At 37.0% G+C, this 16,890-nt stretch overlaps 1 protein-coding gene and 1 long non-coding RNA gene across 3 annotated transcripts; one reads left to right on the forward strand and one right to left on the reverse strand.

Annotated features, from left to right (window-relative positions):
- Positions 1-37: 37 nt before the first annotated feature.
- On the reverse strand, positions 38-5,014 carry LOC114943300 (uncharacterized). 2 transcript variants are annotated; one of them, XM_029318888.2, is made up of 2 exons: positions 4,427-5,014; positions 38-4,327 (listed from the first exon to the last, which is right to left on the reverse strand). In XM_029318888.2, exons 1-2 carry the CDS (start codon positions 4,527-4,529, stop codon positions 3,207-3,209), a joined length of 1,224 nt encoding a protein of 407 aa, XP_029174721.1. In that variant the 5' UTR covers positions 4,530-5,014; the 3' UTR covers positions 38-3,206. The 2 variants fall into 2 exon arrangements, with proteins under 2 accessions (XP_029174721.1, XP_029174720.1); XM_029318887.2 differs by having other exon boundaries at positions 38-4,348.
- A 2,689-nt stretch (positions 5,015-7,703) lies between these two features.
- On the forward strand, positions 7,704-15,374 carry LOC146723597 (uncharacterized). Its single transcript, XR_014924491.1, has 3 exons — positions 7,704-7,991; positions 8,076-11,429; positions 13,935-15,374. It is a non-coding gene; the product is annotated as an uncharacterized LOC146723597 (long non-coding RNA).
- Positions 15,375-16,890: the final 1,516 nt, after the last annotated feature.

A 16,890-nucleotide genomic window follows, 5' to 3' on the forward strand; every position in this document is an offset into this window, starting at 1 on the left:
AAAAAATAATATTTAAATAATTGATAAAATATTAAAATAATAATATAAGATATTTATTTATTTCTGTAGGGGAGTTAGGGGTTTTTGAAATTAAATCTCAAGTATGAGATTATTTCAAATTTTAAGTCTTGGTAGTACACCGAGAATAATACGTACCTTGTGCACGGTTTATTTCCAACGAAAACTTAGTTTCGTTGGAAATGTACCATCCGCGTATGGCTCTTTACGCCTTTCTTACGATTTAGATTTATATTTAATATATTACAGAGCCGTAATTTAATCTTAATTAATAATATAAGAACTAATGTAGGGTATTTGTCGTTCAAGATAGGCCGTAATATTGGAATGCTTGTGCTCTGTGTATTATATGTATTTAATTCGTCTTATCGCGGCGACGGCTGAGGATCGACTGACTGGCTTGCCCGTGTCTTTCCATCGCCTGTTTACATTTTTGAATTATTTTGAAACTCGCTCGCTTTGTCCTTACAGTTCGGCCATTCTGACTATTAGGCCGTCCGCGGCTAACGCAACAGTACAAAAACCGACATATATTACAAGGATAAAATAAAATCAAAATAACCGTATAAATATACAAAATAATTTCCTAGTTGTTGCGTAACCAAGGTCGTATATTACACGCCTCCCATACCCCGCGATATGGTCGTTGATTATTCTGAAATCCGCTAATATCCGTAATTAAATAACGATTGTTGCGAAACACACGTTCAACGCGATAAGGGCCTTTAAAAGTGGGTATTAATTTTTTCGACGCTCCCGTGCTACTGTCAAAGTTTCTTATCATAACTAAATCGTCAATCTTATAGTTCGGTGCAACTTTTCGTCTTTTATCACCGTGAGCTTTGTTATACATCTGAGACTTGCGAGTTTTATCGGCGGCGTCATTTCTTATTTTAGCAATATCTATCCGTTCGGTATCGTCAGCACAGTGTAAATATTCCTTAAGATTATTGATAGATTTTCCACGCTGGTCAACGCCAAACAACAGCTGACTTGGAGTATACCCAGTGGTTTTGCTAACAGAATTGTTCAACGCATACTCTATTTCGGACAAAGTTTTATACCAGAATTTTCCGGCCGCATCGTTAGACAATTTTCCTAACATCGGAATCAATACTCGATTAACGCGTTCCACTTGTCCATTGACTTGTGGCGAACCTGTAGCTACCTTAACATGCTTTATATTATTTTCTCGTAAAAATATTAAAAATTCGTTCGAAGTAAAACACGTTCCTCGATCTGTCACTACTACTAAAGGGCGGCTATAATTTTGGAAATATTGTTTTAAACTATTATATAGCTTCCTTGCTAGCAGTCGTTTTAACAGCGTACAATTTTACAAATTTCGTGAAGGAGTCGACGACAACTAGAATATGTCGCTTTACGGAATGTTTGTCTATCGGTCCCAAATGATCGACATGCAAAGTAGCGAATGGAATATTACCCTTAGGAATCATATTCAAAAATCCCTCAGTCTTTCCGGTCTTGGGCATATAAGCAATACATTTTAAACAGTTCTTAATATGATTCTCGACCTTTTCTCGCAATTTTGGAAACCAATAGTTCTGCAAAACAGCTTAACTAGTTTTCTCTACTCCAAGATGCCCCATTTCATCATGATATTTAAAAATTACATTTTTTTCCATAATTTCTAGAACATAAAATAATAGAAATGGAAGAGCAGTCGCCCAGCAAGCGGAAGGTCTCGGGTTCGATTCCCGATTCAACCGACTTTCGGACCAATATTTTTCTCGTCTATTTCTTTACACGGGATGTTAAGAGAAGGAACAAGGGAAATTTCTGAGATCCTAACCATAGGATTCAAATTCCTTAGTTTCCAAATTTTCTTATCTTAATTTGTCGCAATAACATCGCGTTTGGCTCTTTAGTCGAGAGGAATGAAGTGTAGATTGTGGTTTAAAAATTGAAGTTGACTTAAAAATATTCTTATTATAAAATAATAGCTTATCATCTTTTTTTCTATACACTAGTCCATTACGCAATTTGAAGAATTTACTTTCGGACTGTTCCAATTAATTTCTCGCGTCTACAATTTTCGCGTCCCGTCCCTGACTAAGCGTAAGATTCCATTCGAAAGAATTATCTTCCACAATTCCCACCGTTCGGCTAAGCGCGTCGACATGTTTCATACGCGTTCCGGACCTATGCTCTAATTCATAGTCGTAATTTAGCAATTCTAATGCCCATCTAGCAATTCTAGGATTGATATTCTTTTTCTTTAGAGTCATAACGAGGGAATTACAGTCGGTAACAATTTTAAATTTAACATTTTGCGATTTAGATTCGAAAGCGTTTTAGTGCATAAATTATTGCAAGAGTCTAATTCGTAACTATGATATTTGGATTCCGTCTCGGTCGTTCGCTTCGAAAAATAGAATACCGGGTAAAACTTGCGATCCAATTTTCGCTGCATTAGAACCGCACCGTAACCCACAGAGCTCGCGTCACAATGCAATTCGGTTTCGTCTTTCGGATTATAAATGGCTAATATCGGTGCTGTACTAAGCTTATTCTTTAACATTTCAAAAACTTTGAGTTCGGCCTCACCAAATTTAAACGCAGCACTTTCTTTTATCAGATCATACAACGGCTTCAAAATTACCGAATAGTCTGGAATGAACTTTCTAAAATATGAACACAATCCAAGAAAACGCTGTAACTCGCGCTTAGTTTTAGGTACTGAAAAGAAAGTAACACTATTGATTCCGTTTGTTGTAGGCTTAATGCCGTCTTTGCTAACTAAATAGCCGAGATATCCAATTTCGGTGTATAAGGATTTACATTTATCGAACCTTATTTCCAAGACGTTGTCGACCATTGCTTTAAACAAATGCTCTAGTACTTACAAATAATGATCTAATGTGGCGGTGGCAACGAGTACATCGTCCATATAAACTACAATATCTCCTGCTCTAATGAAAGCAGCTAGCGTATTATTTATAAATCGCTGAAAAGTAGATAGTGCCGTCTTCAGACCGAATGGCATTTTTAACCATTCAAATTGACCTAACGGTGTAACAAACAACGTGTACTTAACAGAATCCGCCGATACGCTAACATGATAGAATCCATCTTTCAAATCTATTAAACTAAAATATTTTTTGCCATTTAGAACTTCTAACTGATCTTCGATCACTGGAAGTGGATAATTATCACGTGCCAATGCTTTATTTAAGATTCTGAAATCCACGTATCATCCGTACTTCCTCGTTTTTCTTTCTCGTTAAAACTATCGGCGACGCATATTCGGAATTACTCGGCCTAATATAATTTTTCTCAAGTAAGCGATCGAAAATGCATTGCAATTGATCTCTCTCGCTATACGATATTCTACGCGGTGTACAATGAAACGGTTGAAAATCTTTAAGTGTCAATTTTAATTCTGCTTGGACTTTAGGTTCTTTTGGTCGCTGTGGTTTGACATAATTCTCGATAAACAATCGCTTAAATTTATTTTGAACATCGTATGATGTCTCCGCATTTATATCTAAACAATCAACAGGATTGTCATGCGCCTCCGAAAAATTAATATTCATAATTTCCTGCGTCGTGTCCGCTACTTCCGTCTTTGCTAAAACTAACTCAAATCTGCGCAACACATCGCGACCTAAAACAGCTGACGTAATCATAGTATTTTCGGGTACAATTAAAACCGTCACATCCTCTGCACAATCATTGCCTAACGTTATACGGGCCGTAATTTTTCCCACAATGGTCAACTTGGAATTATTAATCCCACAATATCTATGATCGAATTCGTTAATCGGATCAATATTCGCATTACCAATAAATCTCTCTTTAACAAAACTAACCGGACTCCCTGTATCTAACAACGTATCTAAACATAACATCTGTCGAAAATTCGATCCTTTTATTTCAAACATAACGTTTCGTCTAAAGTTTGTTTCCGCTGCCGGATTATCGTAAATATTAGTGATCTGCTGTTTGTTTTTTTTTTTCGGACAGTCGTTATAAACATGTCCTTTCTCGCCACACTCATAACACAATCCTCTCTCACGTTTCGGTCGTATACATTCTCGCGATATATACCCTACTCTATTACAATTATAGCATTTGATGTCCGTCGCTCGTTGTTCGTCCGGCTGCTTCGCCACTCTCAACGAAAATTTATTAAAATGCTTCCCCGCTGATTTCGATTTGTCTCCTGCACCAAGCTTGATACGATCCCTCGCTTCCGGCTGTATGGTGACTCTCCTAAAAACTTCCAGCAACGCTCCGGCCGAATCGTAATGGTGAATGCGCGCCTGATTCCGCAACGAGACGTCTCCTATGCCGTCAATTAAATATTCTATTAGATCGTTATCATCTATCGGTACCCGATTAGCCAAAATAAGTTTCTCATGATAATAATCAGCAAAGGTCTCACCCGGGCCCCAAGTCCTGGCTTCGAATTTTCTTTGACGCTCCACCCTACTAAGCCGACAGTCAAAAGCAGTCCTCACCTGCTCCAATAATTCGTCCAGAGTCATTTCGAGATTCCGTAATCGTGAGTGAAACCATTGGGCTGCTCGGCCTTTTAACCTTGAACTAATCAATATCTTAGCCGAGTTGTCATCAAACTCATATGTTTGGCATAATAATCAAACTTGTTTTTCCCATTCGCCAAAATCGCGATCCGTTCCGTTAAATTTGCTTAGAAGGTCACTTACCGCTCTTATGTTTACAGGCGGCCTACCGTTATTTGAATTATTGCTGGCTACCGACCGTTGGGAGCTCCTCAACATTTCTATCTCCCGACGAGCAATTTCGAGTTCTCTCTCCATTAGGGCCTTTTCTCTCCGCATTAATTCCAATTCGCGCAAAAGGAGTTCATCCTGATTGTATGCATGCATCGGCTCGTAACGCGGATATGTTCTCGACATTGCGCCCGTCCTGTTTGGCTCACCCCGCTCAGACTGATCCAGAAAATCCTGCAGCACGTCCTCTTCCCCAGAAGGAATCGTTTCCTCGTCTCGTGGCTGCTCTACACGCGGCTCGTCCGCCTCCGACATCCAGTCACCTGAAGGATTCGCCGCTGATATCCTTGCAATCAATTCTGCTTTCGTGCCCGCAATGGACATCTGATGGTTTTTGAGAATCGTTCCCAATTGCATATTCGTTAGTTTATTTCCGTCCATAATTGATACCTCCGATTCGTTTCTTTTAAAATGATTGACAGCTCTTCCGTAATATGCTCAGATTATTTCTCGATCCTCGATCTCCGTCCGAAATTTCAAAAGTTTATGCGTCACGCAACACCTGCAACTAACACTCCGTGCAGCGCGTGCGACTAACAATGTTCAACGTAAATCACAAATCGTAAAATCTTTGCCGCGAGTCGCGAATTCACAATCCCAATTCTGAAATTACGGTAGGATATTTGTCGTTCAGGATAGGCCGTAATATTGGAATGCTTGTGCTCTGTGTATTATATGTATTTAATTCGTCTTATCGCGGCGACGGCTGAGAATCGACTGACTGGCTTGCCCGTGTCTTTCCATCCCCTGTTTACATTTTTAAATTATTTTGAAACTCGCTCGCTTTGTCCTTACTCTAATAACAATAACAACAAAAACAATAACAATAATAATATATTTAAATAATAATTTATTTTTTATTAAATATTTAATTAAATATTAATTTTATAAAAAAAAATTTATTTATAAAAATAATCATGACACAACCGTGTATAATACCAAAGTGTAAAACAGGATTTAAAAGTGTATTAGTAAAAAGATCTGTTTTTAAAGTGCCTAAAGATGAAATTACGCAAAAAAATAAAAAGCCATTATTAAAATTATATATTATTAATCATATTAATTATAATATTAATTATATTTATTATTAATCATTAATTATATTGCTGCGCCCTTGGATCTGCATCCTCATCCTCTAACAAACGTTTCCGGGAGATCGTCGTCAAGAGAGTTGTTGATAAACAATCTCCCACTTACTTTTGTTTATCGACGCCATCTGTCAGTCTTGGTCTAGCTGTCAAGTCCGATTGACGTTACAAGACCGCAGACACGATTTTCATTAATTATTACAAAATACAATTTATCTTCTTTGTATTTTCCCTGAATCGACCCATTAAAAACTTAATTTGTGTTCAAACGAGTCTTCATTTCATTTCGCACGCGAGTGATTGTGTGTGTGTGCGTGTGTGTGCGTGCGTGTGCGTGCGTGCGTGTGTGCGTGTGCGCGTGTGCGTGTGTGCGTGTGTGTGTGTGTGACCGCACGAGAGGCGTCCGGGAGGCGCAACATTTTGGGGGCTCGTCCGGGATAGTCCACGACATTCCAAGGGACCAACGAGAAATAGCTGCGACATAATGGCAACGAGTCATTCTCCGAGAGCGATCTCGAGCGGGACGTTCTCCTGTCAACGAGACTTCCTCCGAGTCGGAAATGTTCCAAGCTGCGTTGCGAGAACTGCGGGAAATGCGTGCTGAGCGAGAGCAACAACAAGCTCACTTCGAAGCTCTTCGAGAGAAGGACGACCAATTGCGATAACTTGAACAGCGGATGTCACAGCAAAATCAGCTAAGTCCTTCTAATAATAGAACTTCCGGGGACACACAAAATATTCGGGGAGCTTGTGCGATAGCTGCGATTAAATCGACCAACGATTTTCGCGCGAAAACGGGCTTTAAATTGAAGCCCGATACGTACGACGGAAAAGTTCCGCTGCGGGAATTCCTCTCCCAATTTCTTTTGATCGCGATGACAAATAATTGGGACGATAAGATGAAAACGATAACTCTTGCCGCGAATTTAAGGGAAAAAGCGAACTGTTTTAAAAAATATTGAGAATTTTGGAGATCTAACTTTTGTGGAATTAAAATCAAAATTATATATATATATATATATATATATATATATATATAGAGTTTCTTTTTGGGGACGGAAATTTAACACAAAATTATTCTTTTTTCACTAATAAAAAACAGAAATTTGGGGAAGATTTCGCTTCGTTTGGGACCGAACTTGAGAGATTATCACGACTTGCGTATCCGGAATGTTCTTTCTTGGATCGTGATAAATATGCTTGCGCTCCATTTATTTCCAGTTTGACAGACGGGTTTGTGAAGAGAACCCTTCAACTAGAAGGGATAACCTCTTTAAATCTAGCAATTGAAAAGGCAATAACTGTCAAAATCATTTAAGGGAAAAATTTTGAAAGAAAGGAGAATTTTGGTAACAATAGAAGATTCAAAAATTTCGAAAAGCAAAATTTTCAAAAAGCGGAGAGGAATGATGCGCGAACTAACTCCGTAAAAAGGAAACGCGAAAATTCAAAAGACTTGAGAGAAAAAGCGTAGACAAATAATTTTTCCTCTAAGAAATGTTGATCGTGCGGAAAGACCGGACATCCTCGTTTTCAATGCCCTGATGGAAAGGGAAACTAGAATTAGTTGAACTTTTCGGGGAAGTTCAACTTTCATTGATAGTACCCCGATTTTTGATTTTGTAGAGTGTAGTGTTAGGAGAATTTTTCAAAAAGATTTCTCATATTTTGGGAAACTGAATGGAAAAGATTACCAAATTAGAAATATGTTGGGGAGACTCTCGGACGTCTAGATTCGCGCGCCTTATCGTCTCCGTGAGTGACGCGTGGCGCGCCGGAAGTAGAGGCGCTACGAGAGGCCGTTGGTGCCGAGGATGAACGCTTGAAGCGCTGGCTTCTTCCTTCGTCCCGCCAAGTCGAGTCGGCCATTGGTCCTGATCCTCTCTTCAGAGAAACACGTCATAAAAGAATTCTGTTCGAATCATTGAGTCTATTCTTAATCTGGATGTCTACTATTGGACAAACCCGAGTTTGGGCGTCCTGGAGTCCCTTCAACAAACCCTGTGACGGGAAGTATACATTTTGTGTGGTGGAAAGATTCCATAAATACCGCCAAATGTTAAAAGACAAAGAAGTGGGTAATTGTATCTCAAAGGATTCCATCAAGGTAATAAATATTATAAAGACTGGCCTCGCCAGGATTCACACAAGAGTGGGCTTTGCCCTGTGTACATAGCTTGACTTTTTCTAGCTATTCTTACAAAGACTGGCCTCGCCAGGATTCACTCAAGAGTGAGCTTCGCCCTGTGTACATAGCTTGACTTTGTCTAGCTATTCTTACAAAGACTGGCCTCGCCAGGATTCACACAAGAGTGGACTTTGCCCTGTGTACATAGCTTGACTTTTTCTAGCTATTCTTACAAAGACTGGCCTCGCCAGGATTCACATAAGAGTGGGCTTTGCCCTGTGTACATAACTTGACTTTGTTTAGTTATTATTATAAAAACTGGCTTCGCCAGAATTCTTAAGACTTTATTTAGTCAAGTGATGTTTATGAGATATTCAAGATATTTATATTTGAATGACTGTATTGAGTTTATATGTTGATACGATGCTATGTTTGATTTACTTTCTTGAATTTATATGTTGATACAATGCTATGTTTGAGTTACTTTACTGAGTTTATACGTTGATACGATGCTATGTTTGAGTTACTTTACTGAGTTTATATGTTGATACGATGCTCTGTTTGATTTTCTTTATTGAGTCTAGATGTTTATACAATACTCAAGATTTGATTTGCTGTACTGAGCTTTTATGATTCTAAGATGCTTAAGATATTTATGTTTTATTGCCTTTAATGAGTTTCTATATACCATTAAGATATTCTGTGTTACACATTTGACGGTGATTTATGATTTATATATTATATTCATAACATTTATTGAGCGTTACTGTATGTATATATATATATATATATATATATATATATATATATATATATATGTGTGTGTGTGTGTGTATTTTATTATGGACTGAGAATCTATTATATCATTTTTCTGAAACTTGAGTTATTTTAAAGATTGCGAAGTCAATTGATTGCATAATTATATTGAGTTATTTTTTTTTTCTACTTTATATGGGCTGATATGATTTAATAAGTCTATTGAGTGATTTCTTTCTATTCTTTATATTATATAAACATTAACTACCTCCGCATATGATATTTAATGATTTGTGATACTTAATATTGGTCAATCTTATTATGAGTTTCATTATTCTTTGAAAATTTATCTATATGTGCATATTTGTTTATGATGATGTAAGTAAACTGTGATTTTTCTTCCAATTAATTTTTTTGTTAATTTTCTTGTATTAACAGTCCACTAATCCCCCTATTATATCCGGAACAAAATAACATAAAATTGCATATTAGTAATCAGAGTGTCGTTAGCAAACATAGGAGCGATTATTTACACGATTTTAACTGAACATCCTTGGATATTCTACATCATAAAAAACATACTAAGAAAAGAGAAATAGCAGAAATGTTTTATATTAAAAAATTCGACAACACAATTAACCTTCAAAAAGACACGGACAATCTGAATTCTATTTATGATAGAATGATAAAGGCTGTCTAGTTCAGTTGGCGTTTTACCATCTTGTCGTAAGGTCGTATTGACACAATTAATTTATATGTGCTTTAATGTAGTTTAAATGTTATTTTATTTTAATCTATATCAGATATGTTTTAATTGTTTATACACGGTTTAATGAGCGTTTGTGTTTTGCGGTTGATGTAATATTTTAAATGACTATTATATAAATTGTCGTTCTATGATTTATATTATTTCGTAAATATGATATATATTTTTTGTTTGTAATTTTTAGATTTGAGAAGGACCCAAAACAAGGGTCGAAACGTCGTCCTTAATTTGATTTGATATCTAACCAACAATAAAGATATTTTTTTATGCCAGTTGGGTCGTTAAAAATTATTTGATTTATTTATATGTAATATAATATACACATATAAAATATGATATAATATACATATATATATATAATATTAAATAATATATAATATATATATAATATTAATAACAGAGAGAAGGAAATAGAGAAAGAGAGAGAGAAGAGAAAGAGAGGAAACCTAAAAATTATTGATATCAAAGAAAAAAGAAGATTAAAAAAAAGGAAATAAGAAAGGGAGGTGAAACTTTATATAATAGCTGCAATTTTTTCAAATTTTAGGACCCAATGTACGAATCATTATGTTAGATATTAACACGTTATTTTGGAATATATTTTATTATCAAACTGAGGACCATTTCAAAAACGTATTCTCATATTTTATAGCCTGCGCGTTTATTTTTTAATTAGTTTCAGTCATTTAATGTGATAATTAGTTTCTCTAAATTTCAGGACATAATGTACGATTCATTATGTTAGGTATTGATACGTCATATTTAAATAAAGTTGCCTTTTACGCACATGATGGAATTTTAGAAAGGGCTCCCTTTCCACGCACCGGTCACAAAATATCGTAGCCAACATGTGCGGGTCATAAATCGGCCGATCGTGCGGATTGTCACACTCGGCTTCGCCTCGTGCGCCAAACTTCCGTACTCTCGGCCGATTTATGATCCCCGCACTTGTTAGCTAATATACTATTATTATCAAACTGAGGACCATTTCAAAAACGTATTCCCATATTTTGAAGCCATCTCTTTCATTTTTTTAATTTGTTTCAGTCATTTCAAGCGATATTTAATTTTAAGATTCAATATACGAATCATTATGTTAGATATTGACATTTCATTTTGCAGTATTTTTATATCGAACTGAGGCCTATTTAAAAAACGTATTCCCATATTTTGAGGCCCGCTCTTTCATTTGTTACGTCCTATGGACTCCACGATTCTTTTTTTTCTCACGACCGGAGCGGAAGTTTATTTTTAGATAATAAAAATAGCAAGAAATAATAATCCGAACGGCACGTACGACAAAATCGCAAACGTGCCGCCACAGCCGGATGTATCGAAAGATCTAGCAAATATTATAAATTGTTAAAACATGAAGACAGGGCAAAAAGTGCCGAGAGCAAAAAAAAATAAATATATTTATATTTTGATATCTACAAAACTTGTAAATAAGACATGCCGAATATCCTCGCCAAACAAATTATAAATCGGCGGTCTCGTCAATAAAAGAGCATAACTAATAACCGCCGAACATTCCGATACAGATCCGGAAAATCTAAGAGCAAACACCACCAGCAATATCTAATCTCGAGATATCCCCGCTTTTGGAAATGAACTCTGATTTGAAGATTCTTGTAATAAACTTCTAATTCGTCGATCTTTGGAACTTACCCTATGGAAGGGAAAATCAAAAATATCTAAAACTGCATCTACGGATTTCCATTCGCAGGATCTTATTAGAAGGACGAAATGAAGGGCGTGAACAAAAAACGAAATATAAGCGCAAACTTAGCCGGAACCGCCGGCTGAGGCAAGAAGTGGCTCGAGTCGCAGAGGACGCCTCTGTAATCGATTCCACCCAGGTTCACCGGGCGTTTAGGGAGAAATTAGGAACCTAGGTTAGAGAACATAAGAATTACATAAATTATTAGATAGCTAACTGTTATGTATTCGGATTCATAAGACGCGCCAAGTATAAGAGCGCCATGCTTAGGTTGCGATATGTGGCGCTCAAGCAAGTAACGTGCGGGCGGGTACGTGCGTATGCCGACCGGAGCATTCCGTTTATCGGCTTGGATCAGGAAGCATGTGTGCGTGTGGACAGAAGAATACATAAGTTCTCGATATAGACTTAGATCTTTGAAATATAGTCACGTTAGTATTCTAATAACAAAACCGGCGTAATTATTGAATCCCCTGCTGGGTTTATATTAACAACGAATATAACACTAACCATAATTTTCGCATACTATACCCCCACACATCCTACTTCTCCCCTAATTCCTCCTCCGAACTCCCGCAAAGCTCTTCTCCTCGTCCTCCTGCAGAAAGCGCGGAAAATCCGCGAACCTCTCCCCTTTCCTCTTCCGAACTCCCTGATCACCCAAGATCTCCATCCCCTGCCCCTTCGACGGTTATCCTCGAAGGATCACCTCTCTGCTCCCCCTCACCCTCTGCAAACCTGGGACATCCTGAAGAGGTAGAGGTGATCGACATCTCCGACGAAAGTTCCGAGGAACCGGAGTCCCCAGCCAAGCTCACACCCGAGTAATTCAAAGCTTGGCTCATCGACCAGTTCCCCAGGCTAAGGCAGGTATCGGAAGGTACCTTTACCATCGAGCCAGAGCCTGTAGAACACAAGGCCTTGCGAGAATTTTTGTCCCTCACCTCACCGAATACCATCATCCCTTGGTATGTCCCCGGGTCCAGATATCCCTTAGCTGTCCCTGCCCTCGTCTTGTTAAGACAATCGTAGATCCACGATAAAATTTCAAAAGATCCCGTAACCCTCATCACACAAACACCTATACATAACGATTTAGGAAAAAAAAATATATATATATATACATATATTGTAATAACCAATCGACACGCTTAATGAAACGATCTTTTAACAATAACTCTCTCCCCACCAATCCCGATTGATGACCTCCGTACTTATGTATCTCCCGCATATCACACACACGCACCCCTACACCCACGCACGCGCGCACGCACGCACGCACTCACTCACTCACTCTCACTCATATCATAATATAGGGCCATTTAAAGAACGTATTCCCATATTTTAAAGCCCGCTTTTTCATTTTTTGATTAGTTTCATTTATTTAAAGCGATAAGTAAGATTAAAATAATTTAAAAAAAATTAAAATGATTAAAATTACGTATTCCCAGAGAATTACTGCAGTGACTTCTCTTTTTTTAATTAATTAATAATAAATACTAATATTAAAAAAAATAAATCTAACCTGTAAAAAAATAATATTAATATTAGGAGAAATAATACTGATTATAGGAAAAACGAAACAAATGTTATGAAAAATAAAATTAATATCAGAAAAAATAATACTAATATTAGGAAAAATGTATTTTTGGGAAGTTCTAAAGTATTAAAAGTTAATATAAAATTGAGAAATAAATTAGGAACTGAGACAACAAAGGAAATGGATAAAAAGTTTTTCACAATTCCATACGTTTTATCTATTTCTGAAGTTTTTAAAAATATACTTAGAAATCTGGATGTAAAACTGTCTTGCAGCTTGAATAAAATACATCGTTTCATTAAAGTTTATAAAGATCCACTAACCACGTCATCACATAGCAATATTGTTTATAAGATTGAATATAATAATTGCGATGCATCGTATATAGGTCAGACTAGCAGACAATTACGAACTAGAGTCAAGGAACACTGTAACCATATAAAACATAATACACTTCTACACATTCAGTAATTACAGATCATAGAATAAGTTCAATCGCGATTTTAATTGGAATGATATAAAAATCTTAGACAGTAAACCGCATTATAATAAACGCTTAATTTATAAAATGCTTTTTATAAAACGACAAAATAATGGACTAAATTTACAAACAGATACTGAAGATTTACATGAAACACACGTTAATCCGATAGATATACTGCCTACGGTTTAAGTTTTTTAACGGTCATATTTATATACAATCTACTGAATTCACCTCTGATATTATTTATTTGCGGGTTAGTTCGAGAAGATAATTGTTTTTAGTTCTTCTAATATATATCGATTTCACCTTTAACAAACATCGAAAAACTAGTCACGGGTCATTCTTAAAATATGATATAATTATTGAGTTCCTAAGTTAATACATCGAAATTACCATGTAAGTTTTTACTTATTAAGCTATTGGTAAATAGACCTATTATATATATATATATATATATATATATATATATATATATATATATTGTGACGTGGTCTTTTTGAGCTCGTCACAAGGGCGGACGTGCCCGGCCGGGAAGCGTCGGAGAGCGTTTTTGAATTTTGCGTTTCGTACGAGTGAGCAGCGACCTTTTCGTTGGCTCGCCCTTACTCGGTGTCGGGAATCGAGGTGGTGGGCCAGGAGAGCTTGAATTGTTTTAGAGAGAAGAGGACCCAGACAAACAGCGGAGGGACGACCTCGGAGAGGAAGGAACGGAGATTAAGGCTGTCGAGAACACCCTCATGCAGCCGTACGAGGTGTGGACGGGACCGCCAAGAATGGACCTGCGACATCGTCACTCCCGAGGGCTGACGTTCGAATTTGGCGGCGGAAGTCGGCGACCAGACGGAGATCGATACAAGGATCGATTCCGGGCCTGGCGCGGGGCGCAACGCTGCCGCGAAACCTGGCAACCGGGCCGGGGTGGCGCGCAGAGTCTCCCCCTCCCCAGCGTACCTCCCGAGGTCCTGCCGGCCCGAGGCGAAATCACTGTTCGGCGAGCCGGTATCCTAGGAACACGAAGAGACAGCGGCCCACATCCCCCGGCAATTGCGACGCATCATTGTAAGGCCACCTCCTCGATCCGGAAGCGCGGATTCGGCAGAGACCCGTGGGTTATTAGAATATTATCGCGATACCGAGCAATTGTACTCATAGTAATTTAGTACCGAGAAATTGTTGGAAAACTCACGGGACTCGCGTCGATTTCCGCGTAATTACGTTTAAGCATCTCTTTGCCTTCTTTGCCTCTCTGAGGGGCACCGAAAACGAGTCGACAGTCACTTTATTATCGTATCAATGTTGTAAGATTATATCGAGCCATTTAGTACCGAGTTTTGAGAATAAATTTCGCTGGATTAATGTATGGCGTTTACGATTCCGAGCGGACTACGAAAGGAGGAGAGTAACAATAATTAGATAATTAGAGAAAACCCAGCGACCTCCTCCAAGCTCGACAATTACATTATATCAACGCCTGGTTTATATACACTATTAATTGGAAATATACTATTATTATTTTATCTTAGATCTGATTGTAGTTTATATCAATATTTCCTCTCTCTCTGCGATTCCGACTTGCGGAAAGAACCCCGACACTCTACCCCCTATTGATACCGAGCTTCCGATGCTGAGCCGTCGTGTCCGCTAATTAGTTGTCGCGATGATAATGAGTGGTGCGGCCTGACCGTACCTGGCGCCCAAAATACGATACCGAGTAGCGATCGAAAGAACGGAGAGTGGCACGGCGAAGTTGCGCAGCGGTCTCTCTTGCACTCTCTCTTTAGACGAGAGAGAACGGAGAGACGGTCGCAATATATATATTATTTATTCAAATGAGCTCTTAACCATGACATACACAGTGACAATAATCAACAGATTGTATAAAGATAGTTTAATAAGACTTCGTAGAATTCTTATTAATGTCCTCACTCGATTTAACAGTTTTGACAAGTTAAACGTTTTAGATTTCTTGGAATATTTGATTAGGATGTATTTTTTCGATTTTGTACGCGCTGAAGAGAGTTCAAAAAAGGACAGAAACGTTCACAATTTGTATAAATGTAATTAATATTAAATAAATCGAATAAGTTGCGCTTTAATTACTGCGTTGGTTCTTTTGCTAATTTATACCATTAAAAATATTAGTTTTATTCTATTTATGTTAAAAAAAATAATTATTTCAAGTGAAAAAAATTATAACAAAAAATTTATGCTTCAAAAAATTTGATAAATATGCATTATAAAGGAAGGCACCTTCGATGATGTTAACCTTGATATATGTTATCAGGGTCATGACCCTGAGTAATCTCTAAAAGATTTTGGCTGACGGTTTATTAAAAAAGTTAAATAAAAAAAATTACTAAATATAACGTCTATATTTAGAAAATTCTACATGGGTTTGCAACTTTTCAGGCAAAGCAAGGTCCACCCCTATCACCCCGCGCTTTTAGTATAAAACGAGGTCTATATTTGCAAGATCTAAAGTTGCGAATCCATGTGAAATTTTCCAAACATAAACCTCGTTTTGCGCTGAAAGTACGGAGTAATGGGGGTGAACTGATATTTTAGTATGAACACCAATATCAAAAGGAATAATCTACGTTTATTAAAATAATTTGATAAATAATATTTTTAATAAATAACGACCGCTAAAACCTTTTGGAGGTTACAACATGTCAACGTCAAAGTCATCGGAGCTGCCTCCCCTATAATGCATAATTATAGTTTATTGTATATTTAAATTACTCATAATTATTTATTTTCTTTGGTATATCTGTATTTATTTATATCTGGAATAAGTATTTGGTATATTATACAAATATGCAAAACAATCAATTAAACCTCGCGTCACGCTGTTATTTTCTCTACAGTAATAAAACAACACGTGACTAAGTCTAATGATCTAATTCCTGTTTAACCGATTATATATTTATTGACTTTGTTAATCATGATTTTAATGTCATTATATTGTATTTCATTATATGTATAATATTTACATACATAATTTTTAACTACAATATGTATATATCTGTACACGTATACATAACAAAAATCATAAAAAGTGAGCGCTCTTTAATCTTGCGTTACAGTTTTTTGTCACAAGAGACCACAAAGCAATTTTAGAATGAATCGGGCAAAAACTTCAGCTCTCTAATTGCTATCCGTTGATTGTCGATGCGATAAAGAGACAAGAATAATGCGCTTATTTTGTCTTGTCTGACATTATCTCCCAACAATCGCGTCTGCGTGCTCAGCGTTTTTGTGCTTACACGGATATTATTACGAGTACAATATACGAGAGCTGTCCATAAAGAATCTGAATTTTTTAAAAGACGCTCGAACGTGTGATATCGTGATACCATCCGTCTTTTGACACTAGGATTTTTTAGCAACTCTTTTACATCAAACGCATGACACTATCATCCTTAGTTTATGTTTCATAATGACTTGAATAAGATTGTATTCGATGTTCAAGTGTAATTTCTAGACACTAAACAACACAAGCTCGCTCCATTGTCCAATTTCATGTAAACTATTAAATTAAATTAAATTAAATTTTATATTATTTTAAATAACTGTCAAACCGTTAACGCTCACAATAACAGTTGCTCAATG

This window comes from Nylanderia fulva, unplaced genomic scaffold (genome assembly GCF_048542155.1).
Source record: "Nylanderia fulva isolate GAGA-0341 unplaced genomic scaffold, ASM4854215v1 Scaffold183, whole genome shotgun sequence".
Lineage (NCBI taxonomy): Eukaryota > Metazoa > Arthropoda > Insecta > Hymenoptera > Formicidae > Nylanderia > Nylanderia fulva.